Source organism: Leptidea sinapis, chromosome 43 (assembly GCF_905404315.1).
Source record: "Leptidea sinapis chromosome 43, ilLepSina1.1, whole genome shotgun sequence".
Classification (NCBI taxonomy): domain Eukaryota; kingdom Metazoa; phylum Arthropoda; class Insecta; order Lepidoptera; family Pieridae; genus Leptidea; species Leptidea sinapis.
Genome location: NC_066307.1, coordinates 6,662,066 through 6,678,963, shown reverse-complemented (window position 1 = coordinate 6,678,963; position 16,898 = coordinate 6,662,066). Strand labels below are relative to the sequence as shown.

The 16,898-nt window shown below is 36.5% G+C and overlaps 1 protein-coding gene across 3 annotated transcripts in view; it reads right to left on the bottom strand.

The window, feature by feature from the left end:
* Nucleotides 1-16,898, bottom strand: part of LOC126976998 (SH3 and multiple ankyrin repeat domains protein 2) — a 281,852-nt gene that overhangs the window by 152,845 nt on the left and 112,109 nt on the right. For all 3 annotated transcript variants that reach the window (XM_050825630.1, XM_050825631.1, XM_050825632.1), the window contains exon 4: nucleotides 8,771-8,788. In XM_050825630.1, coding sequence (XP_050681587.1) covers nucleotides 8,771-8,788 — 18 coding nt within the window. The remainder of the gene's footprint in view (nucleotides 1-8,770; nucleotides 8,789-16,898) is intronic.

Sequence of the window (16,898 nt, the reverse complement as noted above, 5' to 3'; positions counted from 1 at the left end):
AACTTTTTTATCTTTGTGATGAGCATTTTATTATTCCAGGTACGTTTTCTGTTATATGTTTGAATCCGTTAGATTGGAGTCGTTATGAAAAATTTTAATTTTGATAGTTTTGGAATTATGATAATATAATAGTAGTTCTATATATGAACTCTATACCTTAGTCTTGTTAACATGAATACAGTAAGACAATTGCTCTGCAATTTTTATTTACCAAGAATTTTTAATTTATCGCCATTAAGTGACTCGGTGGTGGTATTTGCTCTAGACAGAGATGGGTTAGTCGGGAATCGGCGTAACAGACAGTCCTAAGTGTAGAGGCTGTCTAACCGAGGACGAAACGGTCACTCACGTAATCCTGGAATGAGCGGGGGTGGCCAAACAACGGTCAAAAACCTTTACAAATACGAGGTCGCTCCAGGAAGTCTGCGAACACCCCAGGAATTTTCTGAACTTCTGGATGGAGCTGGGCTGGTTGGGGTAACTGGCCAATACTGCACGCATACGTGTGGTTTAATTGCGGAAATAGGAGCCCCTATTCCATACCATACCATAGAGATGGGTTTTGTTGACTGACAGTATCCTCTTCATTTTTAGCATGCGTAATTTTGATTAATTAATGACGGCGCTGAAACATGGACTTTAAAGAAAGCCGACCGAAAACGAATCGAAGCCTTCGAAATGTGGTGCTGGAGAAGGATGTTGGGCATAGCTTGGACAGCACACCGAACTAATGTGTCAATCCTGAAACGGCTGGGCGTTGTGGCTAGGCTCTCTACCATCTGCTTGCGAAGGGTCCTAGAATACTTCGGCCACATCGCCAGAAGGAATGGAGACAACCTGGAGAGACTGATGGTAACAGGGAAGGTGGAGGGAAGAAGACCAAGAGGAAGAAGCCCCATGCGATGGACCGATCAGATTCGCACTGCCTTTGAAACCACTGTCCACGACGCTTTACACTCTGCTTCCGACAGGGCAGATGGCGGCAAATAATACGCAACAAAGTACTCTGTCGAGATGATCACGACCCTCAGCACTGAGGAAACCGACGCGAGGAGGAGGAACAATGAACAAGTCATATAAGAATTCAATTTCAGTTACGTGCCAATCCTTCAAAAAGTAAGTTATATAAATAAATAAATTCGAGCGGATTTTCGTTGTATGTGACGAATGGACGAAACGGATGCTAGGGCACCTCCCAGAAGTAAGAACAGAATTCCATCCCAGTTATACTACTTACCCATGTCAAGACAGATATTAAATTTCCTATCGTAACTATCTATCATTCTAGCACATTCACATGAATGAAATTTAAGTCTATCCAAGTTATCTATTCACGCGTCGCGGCATTTGAACAGAAACTTTATATCTTTATAGAGACTAATATTTCTTATCATATTATATTCTGGGCTATAAGACATTGGTATTACTGCTTCTGCTACTATCGATTGTCGACAGTTATTGTTTAGCTTTGATGTATTAGCCTCGATTTTTGTGTTGCTCTTAATACGATCTTGATCTGATAACGGCAGTAGAGAAATGTTATATCTATTAAGAAATGTATTATTCGAAGATACTGTAGTCTGCGCCATATATGAGAAACTGAGAATAAATAATAAAAAGCATTGTAAAATGTTTAGAGACACTTTGGGGCCATCCATAAATTACGTCACGCGTTAGGGGGGGTTGACGAAGTGCGACATTGTGTGACAAGGGGCGGGGAGGAGTCCCAAATTTTGTGACATCACATTTTTCAAAATATAATACTTTTTATCTAAGGAATACAACTCTATATTTAAACTATACACCTATTAAACTAACAAATATTATATTATAGTGGTTATTATTTTTATTAATTTGTTTGATTTAATGTTGATTTTATTGAAAAGTAATATAATTGAAAATAACAATTATTTCGGAATTTAAAAAAGGAAAATTTGTGTCATCACAATAGGACGGGGGAGGAGTCAAAAAATCATAAAATTCGTGTGACGTAATTTATGGACGGCCCCTTTCAAAAGTCCCAAGAATTGTATATTGAATTAATTGTCCAAAGGTTTCAATTACCAATAATAAAGCTAAGGTATACAAATTAGAAGAACTTGACAAAGCCTGCGACGGAAATTTATGAACGATGTAGGACTCGAACTCGCCACCTCCGGGTTCCATCAGAGCGCTCTTCCAGCATAGCCTACCTTTCGAGTGAGTGAGCCACAACCTGAGAGTTGAACAAGACATACCAAGGCTTACGAACCATACGTCACTCGAACGGTTGGCTCAGTTGGAAAGGTCGCGGGTTATTATCCCGGATCGTTCATAAATTTTGGTTACAAATTCAATTTAATTAATCCCAGAAGTGAGGGTGATATCACTTTAAAAATAACAAATTTAATTAAGTTGAATCGTAGAGTCTTTGATCGAGTAGGCTGTTGTTTAGTCTGTCTGTACCCCGCTGCTTGATTTATCGTGTTCGAAGAGGCTCGACTCGAGAGCCTTAACTGAACATGATGCAAAACCATTCTGTATCATGTATCACTCATTAATTGTATAGTTATGACAAATTGAATTAATATTTTTACTAACAAGTTCTCTAAGGGATACATTGGTTTTAATATATACTTTAATCAGGAATCATGGTTTAAAATCGCTAAGGCTTGTGACCACATATAATTGAATATACAGTTTTATTCTAAGCACCCCCTGCCTCGAGGTTAATGTGTCTGCTAACGCAATCACCATGACCGGGGGCGCCGGGGATTGGGGGCCGAAGCCTTATATTGTCTGTCATCTTTTTAATTTGGGGGATTTTGTAATAATCGCCACGCTTGGCAGGCGGATTGGCGATGGCAGTTGATGGTGGTGTTCTCTTGGAAAGATGCTACTGCCCATCCTCCGTGCTATTCTGGTGCACACCACACGCTTTTTGGGAGAGCCTTTATCCAGCAGTGGATGTTTTCCGACTGAGATGATCTAGTTTTAAAGCTTAATGTTCGAAGATATAAACTGAAATCTCATCCATATTTAATTAATTTATAAGAAGAGAGCTTTGATTATGCAAATGTAAAAACTAGTTGCTTTTCACGTAGGTACCAATGTGTTTTCGATTTTCGAATTCATAAGAACATTTATCCAATTTTCTTACTATGAAAGACAAGTTCTACTCTTAGCGGAAAATTTCAAAAAACACTATGATATAACGTATAATTTTTTCTGTAACTAGAAGTTGTAAAAAGCATATAAAATGTCGTAGTGCACAAAAACCATACTTCTTTTATCCCCTCATGGATGAAATTTACAAAAACCCTTAGTGCTTATTTTGGTTAAGGAACTTTGTACAAAATTACCAGCTTGTAGGCCCAGCAATTAAGACTCAACGGTCCGTCATCCAGTGGGGTTCCGGAATCCTATAATCAATAATCAAGTTTGTTTTGTCACTGTCTCCATAACTGTGCATAAAAGAGACAACCTACATACCTGATTTGATGAATCAGCCAAGTCAGTTGGGACAACTTATCTGTGTATAGATTTCGGCCATGTGAAATTATTATTCATTTATAATACGTTCACCTGAGACAATCTACTTTGGGGCTTATTTCATTATATCAAAGTTTAATTTCGATTGTCTAATGTAATCACATGAAGCAATGAATGTATACGAAAGCAACCTAAAGCATATTCAAGCTTGATATCTCCAAACACAACAGTAGGTACGAGATAGTTATGTAAGCGGAATGTTTGTCCCAATTTGTACCGGGCGGCGCTGGCGAAATATGTTCACACTTTAAGTTATAATTTATACAGTAATCTTGACACCGAGATAATCCAAGTTAGAAGGCGCTGCTTTAATCGAAATTCAGCTCTGTTGTCTACAGCTATATTTAATCAAGCTATTTTGCGAATTGTACGAGGAACAATTGCTTTTCTTTTACGTGTAGGTATATCACAAAAGAAATAATATGTATCTGTAAAAAGGCGGACTTTTAACTAAATGTGATTGGTGTAGCCAACCGCACTGTGAAGGACCGCCACACATCCAGATGGTGGAGATGAAATCCTAACTTGTGGCGTGTCGTGCGAAGGTAGAATTCAGCGGCAGGAATCAGGTTACACAGCTCTTCGGAACAATCCCCGTGATAAATGCGGTAGAAGACACACAATGAAGCAACGCCAAGTGATCCAGCCGTTCACAGAGCACTGGGTCCCGACAATTCGGGCTGCTCTACGTTGCACGCGCTCAAATGGGTCGAGCTGATACTGGGGTGCGCCAGACCAGAGATGACAGCAATACTCCATGTGTGGCTGGACCTGCGCTTTGTAGAGCGCAAGAATGTGGGCCAGCTTGAAGTATTGCCGTGCTCTATTAATGACGCCCAGCTTCTTCGAAGCCAATTTGGCTTTGCCCTCCAGGTGGCCACGGAATTTGGTAATCGCTCGAGATTTCGAGACGCAGTCTTCCGATCTAAGCGAGGATTGTTAAAAATGTATTTACTTTTACATTGAAACTATTTAAGAATAACCAGCAAATATATTTAAAATAAACTATTTAGCTATTTATCCTGAACGTTGGCAACAAAATTTTCAAATGTTGTTCTGTACGTTTTGGCTTTCTGTTTTTATAGAATGTATGTTTAATAGAACTTCGGTAGTGGGCTGGGCAGATTCAAAGAAAGTGTTGTTAATCACTTAGCTGGTACTCAATCTGCATTAGTCAAATAAGTAGTTTTTCTTTATTTTTCGTTTCCATTCTTACAATTAACAAGTTAAATTTATAATTTATACTTTCATTACTTATTTTGTTTTTATTGTAGCCATACTATTAATTCTATTTTTCAGAAGTAATTAGGGAGTATTTTTTGTAATTTTTATGTTCACCATAATTGTCCTATACTTGAGAACTACTAATTGTAACATAAGATTAAGAAAATTATATTGTATACTAGCTGACCCAGCAAACGTTGTATTGCCATGAGCGTATCATCATCAACTGTAGTTAATCTATGAACTATAGGTAGCTAAAATTAAGTTTGTTTTTTTAACTCCTGAGAAAGTTAGACAGATACAAAGATTCTAATTAGTTATTCATTTTAAACTATTCTTTCAATTTGATTTCTGAACGACGGGGAACGCATCAAAGGTTTGTTCATCAACACAATTGTTGATTTTTTTTTTAATTCCGAACATTTTCATATTTGTTCACCTTTTAAACCTTCTCTGGACTTCCACAAATAATTCAAGACCAAAATTAGCCAAATCGGTTCAGCTGTTCTCGAGTTTTAGCGAGACCAACGAACAGCAATTCATTTTTATATATAGATGATGTGGTGTGCTTTAGTATATAAACTTTCTCCACAGAACAATACAACGATATTAGTCCAGTATATGGTAAGCGAAACGTTCCTTTATGTACCACAAAGGGAACGGGCGCACTGCACGGGATCGAGGGCTATTCTTGAAACTGGGACGTGGTTATTGTGCTTCATGCTTTATAGGTTGTGTACATCGATGCATTACAAACTTACCTGTACGTGAAGCAATATCGCTGCAATCTGAGTTCTTAGCGTTCATAAAGTTACCTAACAAATACAACTTGTCACAATGAATCAAATTTTGTTGGATGCTAGTCAAATTTTATACTATAGCCTATTATAATAGTGCCTCCATCTTTTGCAACACCAAAAGAATCACAGAAGCGTTGCCGGCCTGTTGATGTAGATGTACGTGCTTTTTATTTAACCTTGTCGTATCATTTACCAGTGGGAGGCTCCTTTGCACAGGATGCCGGCTAGATTGTGAGTACCACAACGGTGCCTATTTCTGCCGTGAAGCAGTAACGTGTATGCATTATTGTGTTTCGGCCTGTTGGGCGCCGTAGCTAATGAAATTACTGGGCAAATGCGTCTTAACATTGTCTCAAGGTGTCGAGTCCAAACCCCTGATTCCCTGGGACAATTTCCTGTTGATACCTATAATCATCTTCACCATTTGAATTATTGGAAGATTATGGAGTACATCCACACTGGAAATCCACATCAAGGAAAGTTCTGGCACATACAACCAAACTGTAGAATGAGCGTCCTTACGCGGTGTTCCCAGCATGTTTTTTTTTGACAATAAGGGACAAGACGAGCAGGACGTTCAACTGATGGTAATTGATACGCTCTGCCCATTACAGTGCAGTGCGGCTCAGGATTCTTGAAAAACCCAAAAATTCTGAACGGCACTACAACTGCGCTCGTCACCTTGAGACATAATGTTAACTCTCATTTGCCCTGTAATTTTCACTAGCTACGGCACCCTTCAGACCGCAACATAGTAATTCTTACACATTACTGCTTCATGGCAGAAATAGGCACCGTTGTGGTACCCATAATGTAGCACGCATCCTGTGCAAAGGTACCTCCCACATCTAGCTACAGTTTATTACTCAGCAAGTGTGTTTAAGTAATACAGCAAATAAAGAAAGCAAACATTAATATAGTTACACATAAAGAAAATGATGGTGCCTTATTAGCTTTTATATGGGACTCATGCATCATCACATATTACGTAGGAGTACTATCATGCTCATTTCGCAAGACCCTACCGTCGATTTGCGTAACAATGTCGCAATCAGAACCACTTACGATTTGTAAGCTTAATATTATTTGGTGGTAAATAAATATGATTATATTAATGCTTCCTAGAAAGCCTATGTTCACTGCTGTTACAACTTATTGGTGTCACAATCATTTATAGTAACAAATTTAGCTCACAGCGCATTAAGTAAGAAGCCTTTAGATACGATATTATTAAACTAGAGGTGTCTTTTTGTTATAATAAGTTTATATATGCAAATCAACTTTCAGTTAAACCAACCGCTCGCGACTTTACTTGCGTAGATTTCAAAATTCTGCGGTCAATCTACATATTCTGAGTGCATTTTGTTGACAACTTCAACTGGAATACATTTTTAAGATAATGTGAAATAAAATACATGTATTATATGAGATATCTTCTAATAATGTAATAAAAATTAGTAGAGGCCGTAGTAGATATTAACCGGAACGAATAGACACTGACAGGCTAATTTTTAAAACTATGTTTTGTGGTATTAGTAACTCCAGTCTAAACAAATCCAAAAGCTGGTATTTTGTTACTAAAAAGATATCCTTCCTTTTTATTTATAAGTATATAGGGAGTAAGGAAGATGACTTACGGCCGTTCCCAATATCCTATCTACAGATAGAGATAAATTACTACCTTCTACTGTCAGTAATTAGCTGTCAATAATCTGCAGCTGTCCCAATATACCCGATAAGTCATTCTTATCACCTCAAATTGGGACGCGTAAATTGCAATTTCCATACAAACTTTATATCGCTGGTAAGCTATACATCGTCCCATTGACAGAGAGCGTGCACGGAGAAGGTGACTTACCGCCGATAAGTTTATTGGTACAGAAAAGTCAACGATAGTTAAGATTTTTATCTCAAGTAAGTGATAGATTGAATATTGGGAACGGCCGTAAATGATCGAGGTCCTATCAAGTGTTGCAAATGTCACAAGTGATTCAATAAACTTACAACCATCTTCACTTGATTCGATCTCTTGATTAACATTGTTTAGAATCGAAACCTAATGTCATCCGTCACTTGGTCCTAAGTCGGCATTCAAATAGTCAAATTTAAAGTACGATCCGTAAAGCATAGAATACGCTCATTTGTCACATTCATACAAAATCCCAAGCAAGAAACACAATCCATAGATCGGTTATTGAAATGTCCAACGGCCTTACAAATAAACTTGGTGTTAAGTTAAAACTGATGATAAACAAAGAAAATGCAAAATGTTTACAATATCGTTGACAGCACTGTCAATACAATGATAATTCTGAAGTTCCCCGAATGACAAGCTGCCTTGCAAATAAACGCGGGAAACGTTATACGTCCGAATAAAGCATTCGTAAGCAAAATGTCTATTTGTAAACATTTTAAATATTCTTGGTTTATGCTTAGTTATAACTTTATGTGAATTTTTTTTGTAAGGCCGCAAATGTTTAAATTAAAATATTAACGCCAAGATTGCTAATACAGGTTGCAATCGAATGATTGAAATAGGACTTAAGTAGACGATGTAGATTTATTATTTATTATTAAACTTGGCCAAACCTTCTGGTGTTTATCCAAACGTCACAATAAAAATATTTCTCACACTTAAATATATGATTTAGACCTTATTTAGACTATTGTAATTTTAGATTTCTAGAAAGTTAAGTGCCAAACATTCTTTTGAAAACAAATAGTTAATAAATAATAAATAGGTTTCATTAAATGCTCCATCAAAACGAGAACAAAGCGCGCCATGCCCATACCTCACACAGCGTTGTTGAACTGGGGATAACTTTTGATGCTCGAATGCTGCACTTACCAAAAATACTGCTAGAAACGACAACCTAGAACTAAACATCTAAACAAATTACTAGGGACACGTAATATTACTGAAACGGATCTGATTATCATGCAAGATGAGGTCGCCTCATGTCAGACCAGTCATAGCATGTTTATGGGTTGGAAGTGGCAGACAGTATTCTTGAAGGCATGCTTGGATGCAATGGAAATGATGCACACAACCTGCTTCGGAGATGTTGTGAAGCATTTATGATGGGTTTCATTACATTCAGTTGTGCTTTTGTTTGGCTATACATATCCATAACGGTGACAGCATTTCAGTCCTAATGTATCTGTCGGCATAGTAAGTTGATAATCATGCAGGGTTATGGGATTTAAACACATACCCGATACCAAGTTGCCACCTGATGTAGCGAGGACAGCACCGAAAACAATATACATATATATTAATATTGTTAATATGAAACATAATTAGATAATTGAGGTTATCAATACAATTATAGTAGTTAATTTATTTAAAGATTAACTTAATAGTTTCTTACTTGATCAATGATTATATACATACAGAATACATAAAATACGATTACTTAAATATTAATACTTTATCAAAATTAATACTAAATAAAAGTATTTATCTGGAAAGCCAGATGGAGTGTTTTCTAGTTTCACAAGAAACGAATCTACCTATCATAGTTAATAAAAAATGCTTTTGTAACTTGAACTTTTGGTGACTTGATTGAAACTTTTGGTGACAAATTTGTCTTTGTAAAGTAGATCCTGTAGATGAAGCCACAACCTGAGAGTTGAACAAAGCATACAAGATTTTATGGCGATACATCACTCGAAGGGTTAGCTCTGTTAGCAGAGCACTCGCACGGAACGCTCAAATTTTATTTGTGTACCTATTTGATATCCATGGTCTGGCATTTTTCTTCTTTCTTAGAATTAATGACGATATAGCGCCAAATTCCGCACTGTCATCATCTCTCGATGAGATTTCAAGACCATCCAGTGTTAAATCCATTGTGTCGATCGTGTGTACCTCTTCAAAGATCGCGGTCAACTGAGCTTGCCATATGCTATAAATACTTGCGATTATATTTGGTTAATGTGAACGCCATGCTATATAGTATAGCATTAGGTCCTTATTTGCTATTCTATAAATGTATATCACAATTGTATAGCGTAGTCTGAAAACAGCTTAAAGGTCACCCAATGGTAAGTGATCACCGCCTCCTCATAAGTGAACATTCATCAAAAATTTACCGCTTATCGAGTTTATTTTTCTTCGAAGGAAGATTAGCTAAGACACTGGGAGGCTCTTTTGCACCAGATGCCAGCTACATTTTGGGTACCACAACGGCGCCTATTTCTACCGTGAAGCAGTAATGTGTAAGCGTTCTGTGGTTCGGTCTGAAGGGCGCCGTAGCTAGTGAAATTAACGGGCAAATGAGACTTGACATCTTATGTCTCAAGGTAACGAGCGCAGTTGTAGTGCCGCTCAGAATTTTTAGGTTTTTCAATAATCCTGAGCGGTACTGCACTGTATCAATTACCATCAACTGAACGTCCTGATCGCCTCGTCCCTTACTTTCATAAAAAAAAACACCAAGGAAAACTCAGAATATATCCTATGTTACTGATCTCAACACACAGACTCTAAAACTAGAGTTACAACTTTATTACAACACAGCTCAGTTAAAAATTACTATAATTTATTTCGAAGCCAGTCTTGTCTATATCACTTGACCCGATCTAAGTAAACTCTCGCTGAACTTTGATGAGCTTATTGTTTTCATATTTGAATTAATAATAATTTGTTTACGGTTTTTGATGCAATATATACAAATCTTAATAGGTTGGATGTGGGCAGCGCAGGACTGATCGGGAGGAATGATTTGGGGAAGGCCTTTATCCAGCAGTGGACGTCTTCCGGCTGAAATGATGATGATATGCAAATCTCAAGTACAATACTGCCTAGATAATTTATACGTCTCTTGCTGCTAGACAACCGATGAAAACAGTCCAGGTTTAATACTTTAGTGTGCGTGACAAGCTACGTCTTATACTCGCGATTTGCATGACACTTTGTGATAGTGTGCGTATTTCTCAAAATAGAGGTCAACTGTCAACCTCAATTTTTTTCGATGTTTTCACAACTGTCATAGTCTATCTACACGTATAAATGATCTAAGTCTGCACAGAAGCCACAGTAGGAAGAATAGAATAGAATAGATCTAAGTTTGTTTACACGATGTCTAAATATTTCTTGTGTTCCTTTGTTGGAGGCGTGCACAGAATGCTGAGTGGATTACACAGAGGCAATTTTTTCTGTCATTATCCGTTATGGTGTTTCGGTTTAAAGGGTGCCATAGCTAGTAGTGAAATAACTAAGCTAATGAAACTTAACAATTTTCTCTCAAAGAGCGATCGCGGTGCCGCTCATAATTTTGAGCATTTAAAAAATTGTAATGGTAAGGAATTGCTCGTTTTGTCACTTTTCTCACAATAAATGTTTATTTTTTAATTCGTGAGCGTACATTATTACTTAAAAAGTTTGGACAGGCACGATCAAGGTAAGCGTTAGTTCGAATTAGTTTACTGATAAACGTAGTGGTCGAGTTCGTAGCCGTGTGTTACAGAAAAAAGAGACAGTTTAAAACTCGTGTTTATCATTATCGCCAATTATTAGGGAAGGTATATTACAATTCGGTTAAGGTCACAGACATGGATCCAAATAGACTTCTTTGGACGCTTTTATTTTATTTTTTATTATGATTTATAATACATTGCCGATTTTAGTAATAAGCAATACCGACTATTGATGTACTGAAAACGTCAACTAATTAAAATTAAAACAAAACGAAAATGAAATATTTAAACATTGCAATATCTTGCCCATTTATGATAAAGTTAAGCAAATGCTATTGAGCCAAATTGTTAAGTCATATTTAGAAGTTATATTTATTCGTTTTTATGTCTTTAAAAATATTTTCATTGTTGTTCATTTAATTTATAGCATAAATTGTGAGTTGTGACGTATTATTAAGTGTTATTAGCATTAGTTGTTAACCTTTGTGGTTTTTTTAGATGCTAAGCTGACCTAGTTTTATATCGGTATATGTGATATGATAAATAAATAAAAAAAATGATGAGGTGAGTGGCTAAACGTTAGGCTCGATGCACTGGCATTTTTAACGACATCACAGTAGGTACAAAAAAGGGCACGCATACAGACGGAGGGATTTGCATTATCTACTTGAATCTATATCTGTGGTTAAGGTAGATGGATTTACACAGGTGTTATAGTATAAAAAGTGTGTGCGCTCAAAATTATTGCTTATCCAGTCGTGTCGCGATAACGCAAAATCTTCGCCTTAACGCAACAATATGGCCGCAGCACAAAAAGTAAAAGCTATTAAAATGCAAACTTCTGAAGGATTCAGATAACTCTGTTCCCATACCTATACGTAATGACAGTGTAACGTGCTAAATAAATATTTTATCTTTACACTATACTAGATGCAGACGTATCGTCTAACTTCACACGTATCGAAAAACCATGTGCACACTCATCGAATACCACTCACGTGTTTTTTCATAAACCCGGCAAAAAAACTAACTTAACTTAAAATACTAGGATTGAAACTTGATGTACACGCTTAATGCCATAACGACTTGTATACGCCATTTAAGTTAGTTCATACCACAGGTTAGCCGTAAGTGGAAAAAATGTTTTCTGGACCCTACACATATAATAAACTAGAGGTCGCCGTTATGTTTAGAGATTTAAGGCTATTTGTGGATTTTTATTTCTCAATCGCAGCGAAAAATAACTTCTTAAATTGAAATTAAACTTTTTAATACATGTTTTACCGTTGTGGACTTCTCCATTTTTTTTATAAAAGTAACAGACGAGACGAGAATGACGTTCAGCTCTTTGTAATTGATACGCCCTGCTCATTACAATGCAGTGCCGCTGAGTATTATTGAAAAACCCAAACATTTTGAGCGACACTACAACTGCGATATATTACCATGTCATGTCACCTAAGTGCGAACAATGTTCTTAAAAATGGGATCACAGAACTTAGAAGTGCATATTATTATCAATATCTCGAAGTATCGTGTAAACGACTCACAATAGTAATCGTACATTAGTAATTGACAAGCAATCGTAAGTATCACTGACAACAGTTAAGTATGTAAATCGTGTAAATACAAGTACGAATCGTTCGGCGTGACCGTCTTGGGTTTAAGAAATTACCTTCATATAACGGCATGTATGGAACTGGTTTGTATTGTATGTCCGTCAGTCGTACGATTATTTTTCCGAGATCTGATCTAGGGCTGTCAAGATTAAATTTTGATTAGCATATATTATCTTTCAAGTATTTGCCCAGTATTTGTAGTTGGTACTTGCACATATAACGCGCTGTAATAATAATAATATTGACAGACTTTTTTACACAAATTATCTTGCTCCAAATTAAGCATATATAGCCTGTGTTATGGGTTACAAGACAACGATATATTTAACACATGCCCATTTTCTTTTTGGTCTATCTATTCATAAAGTTATACTTTATCATTTTACAAATTAGATGACTCGAACTGACTTCTCCAGAACACACGTTACATAGCCAGCATGACAGCTTAGTCTCAACAATTTGTTATTTTCAAAGTGGTATCCCTCACTTTTGGGATTAATTATATTAAATTTGTAACAGAAATTTGACCGGAGAGGTCGCGGGTTCGAATCCCGCATCGTTCATAATTGTTGGTTACAAATTTAATTTAGCTGTCTCATAAAACACTCCTATACTCATTTATTTATTTACTTCATCGGTGTGGGTACCGACTATTTTTGCACCATTCGGAGGTCCTTCATCAGGGTGAGTGTAGTGGTTTCGCGATAACGCCCCGTCTCTTACTGCGGACTTGTGCTCGTAGTGCGAGGCTGGACAGGGCGGGGGGCGCCGGTGGTGATGACAAGCACCGTATCACTGACACTATGTTACTATTGGTGTCCACGGGTGTACAAAATGTACTCACAATGTCCATTTATACTCCTATACTCTTAAAAAACGCCTATAGAAGTCACTTCAGAAAGTTAACATTATTTTCGTTAAGGATGTCTTTAGTTAAGATTGTTAGATGGTTATGCACACATTACAGGAAGACAATTGATTAATACCGCCACTGCCGCAATTTCTTTAGAACATCAGTGCTATAGTTAACTGGACAGTGGATATAGAACATGGGACAGCCCTAATTGATAAGGTAGCAAATAACAGAGCAGCCCTACTTCGTAGTGATTTGTCGAATCGGAACAGTAATTACGAATAGCCGGCCTGAATCAGTGTCGCGTAATTAATAGTTTGTGCATCTTTTCATCTTTGTCATCGTCAAATAACTGTAGGATTTCATTGATCATGACAGTCTGTGCTATTATAGTACCTACCTACCCCAGATTTGTGAATTTTTACAAATTAAATACCGAGTCACTCTTTGTGAGTTACATAATAACCGCAATTTACAATTTTTTTTACATTCTTTTACACAAACAAACATCCATATTCATAGTATAAATGTTTGCACTTTCCGGGATTTGAACCCGGGAGCTCGAGTTTTGTAGACAGGTTCAGGAAATGAAAACCTGCAATTGTTGCTTTCAATTGCTGAGTCTATAGTAGGAATACAAGAACAAACTAATTTGATACTTATTTTATATTGCATTGCACGAATTATTGATAATTGAACAGTGTGTATATCTTCCGATTGAAAAGTGCGGAAGGGGTTGTTCTTAACTGAAGTCGCAAGTCATGTCAGTATACGTCATACTGAGGTAGGTTTGCTATATGCACTTTAAAATTGTGCAACTCTTCTTTATCATTACAACCTAGTAAAAAAATGAGAGGAAAGAGTTTGAAACTCAACAATTATTGCTCTATTAAATTGAAATTATTGTTTTTTTGATGAAAATAAGGGATGAGACGAGCAGGACGATCAGCTGATGGTAACTGATACGCCCTGCCCATTACAATGCAGTGCCGCTCAGGATTCTTGAAAAACCCAACCATTCTGAGCGGCAATACAATTGCGCTCGTCACCTTGAGACGTTAAGATATTAAGTCTCATTTGCCCAGTAATTTCACTAGCTACGGCGCCCTTCAGACCGAAACACAGTAATGTTTACACATTACTGCTTCACGGCAGAAATAGGTGCCGTTGTGGTACCCAAAATGTAGCCGGCATCATGTGCAAAAGAGCCTCCCACTGGTAAAACGGTTCTTTCTTAATAAGAAGGGGTCTTCTCATGTCTGAGGAATATTTTTTCGAATATGTTGAAGAATCTGTCTTCAATGAGTGATCATAATGATGAGATAAATAGATCATAACGAACTCATATAATGAAATGGCATGTTAAATATACACAAAAAATCTTCATCAAAATAACAGCATTAGTTCCATACTTCATGCTTATTTATCTAAAGCATATGCAACTCATAAATCTATATGTTGTGGTCAAACTTCGAAGCTGAAGAATTTGTAATTTTTTTAAAGCGATAACCCTCACTTCTAGGATTAATACACAAATAAAATTTGAACAACTAAAGAGATTTAGACTTATAAGAGCGACATCTCAAGTCAATTTCCTAATATGCAAATATTTGGATTGAGCGTGTTATCAACTGTAAAGTAGATCCTGTAGATGAAGACACAACATGAGAGTTAATCAAAGCATACAAGATTTTATGAGGATACGTCACTCGAACGGTTAGCTCAGATGGCAGAGCACTCGAACCGAGCGAGAGGTCGTGGGTTCGAGGCCCGCATCGTTCAAAAAATTTTGTTTTCAAATTTTACTTGTGAGTCAAAATATAGCATTTTATAGGATTTTTTTTTTAACTAAATAATGTATATGGCAAACATTTTTCAGTATTATTTGCACTAAAAACTTACTTGGCATCAAATTGAAGATATTGCTGTAAGTATTTATATTAAGTAAAATATGGAAATTGGCTTGAATTAAATAATTATTTTGATTATTTTTTTCCTAAATGGTTTTTAATAAAACAAACATGTAAGAAGTATAATATTGCACCGTTGAATACTAAATAAACACTGCATAATTGTTTGTTGTTTAAAGCGTTAAACCCTATGATTAAATTTTACTGACCTAATCCTTTAGAGCTGTAGACGCTTAAAATTTATTACGATTATATGTTTGTCGTTTTAGTCGTGCGGTGTGTCTCGACTTTTATTGGAGCGTTTATTGCGATTTACGGCTGTCATGTCAGCGCGATGTAGTCCCGCCTACGGCTGAGTGGGCAATGGCCAATGAGCTACTCCGTACTCGTCAAAGATAAAACCGAACATTTTCTCTGCATACCCTCAAGGACAAAAGAAGGACTTAAATAAAATTTTGAACTGAATAAAATATATGTTGCTTTCCAAAAATAAACTTTGGAGTAAAAAATCTCCGAGATTTCAGCTATAACATTCTTTTTTTAAATAATTAGATGGAATTAGTACTTTTCTAAAACTTAACCCGAACAGTTTTTCATTAATTCAAACAATAAATGCCCATTTGCAGCTTAGCCACATGACCAACACAAATATTGTAGGGTTAGTTGTAGCGCTTACAATCCTAGTCAGTCCGCGCCTTAAATGGAATTTTTGTATTTTTCAATACTAAAGTTTTTGACTCTGTTCAATCAATATCAACATTATCTGTGTCTTTCTGCTTTGCGTTTTTTGATGTTTGTCTTTGTAGTTGCCAGAGTAGGTACTTTAAAAGGTGCCTAAAACGGCTTAATTATATCGGCCGACAACAATAAGCGAAAAAACAAACAGTTCGACATAGAATATAGCGTTCCCAATCTATTTCCAAAGTTTCGTTATAATTGGTTAATATTTGGAGGAGGAAATTGCTGAGAACGATGCATACTGAACCCTGATTTTAGAGTTTTTTAGTTACGATTTTAAGGCGACACTAAATGCTAGCGACCTTGAGCGATATGAGTTCACGGCTGCCGGCCCGCGATCTATGTAACAAAGCCAACATTTTCAAAATTCTTGCGTGGAAATCGTAATATTTTAACAGGTGCAAACAGTTTATATGCTTACAATTCTCATTATTGATTACTAATCTGAATAAATGTACCTACACAAAAAAAAGTACAAGCTACATAAATACCTTTTCTGAGAATAGTACTAAACAAATGCGTCATGCCGAGAAAAAACTTGTTTAACTGCAATGAAAAGTAGACAGATAGTTCAAAATAGCTCTGGAGTGTTAACTTATAACCAACAGCAAACATTAGAAACCTACAAATAAGCCTTAAGGGTATGTGTTATATGATAAAATAGTGTTCATAGCTCCAAATGGTGTAATTTCACTAATAAACTTGTCTAAAAATGCCTTGTTTGCGTGTTTTCTGCTTACTCTTCGCCTTAAGTGAAAGCTGCGGTTATATCGTACTCATTATTGTCTCATCTTTACCATGT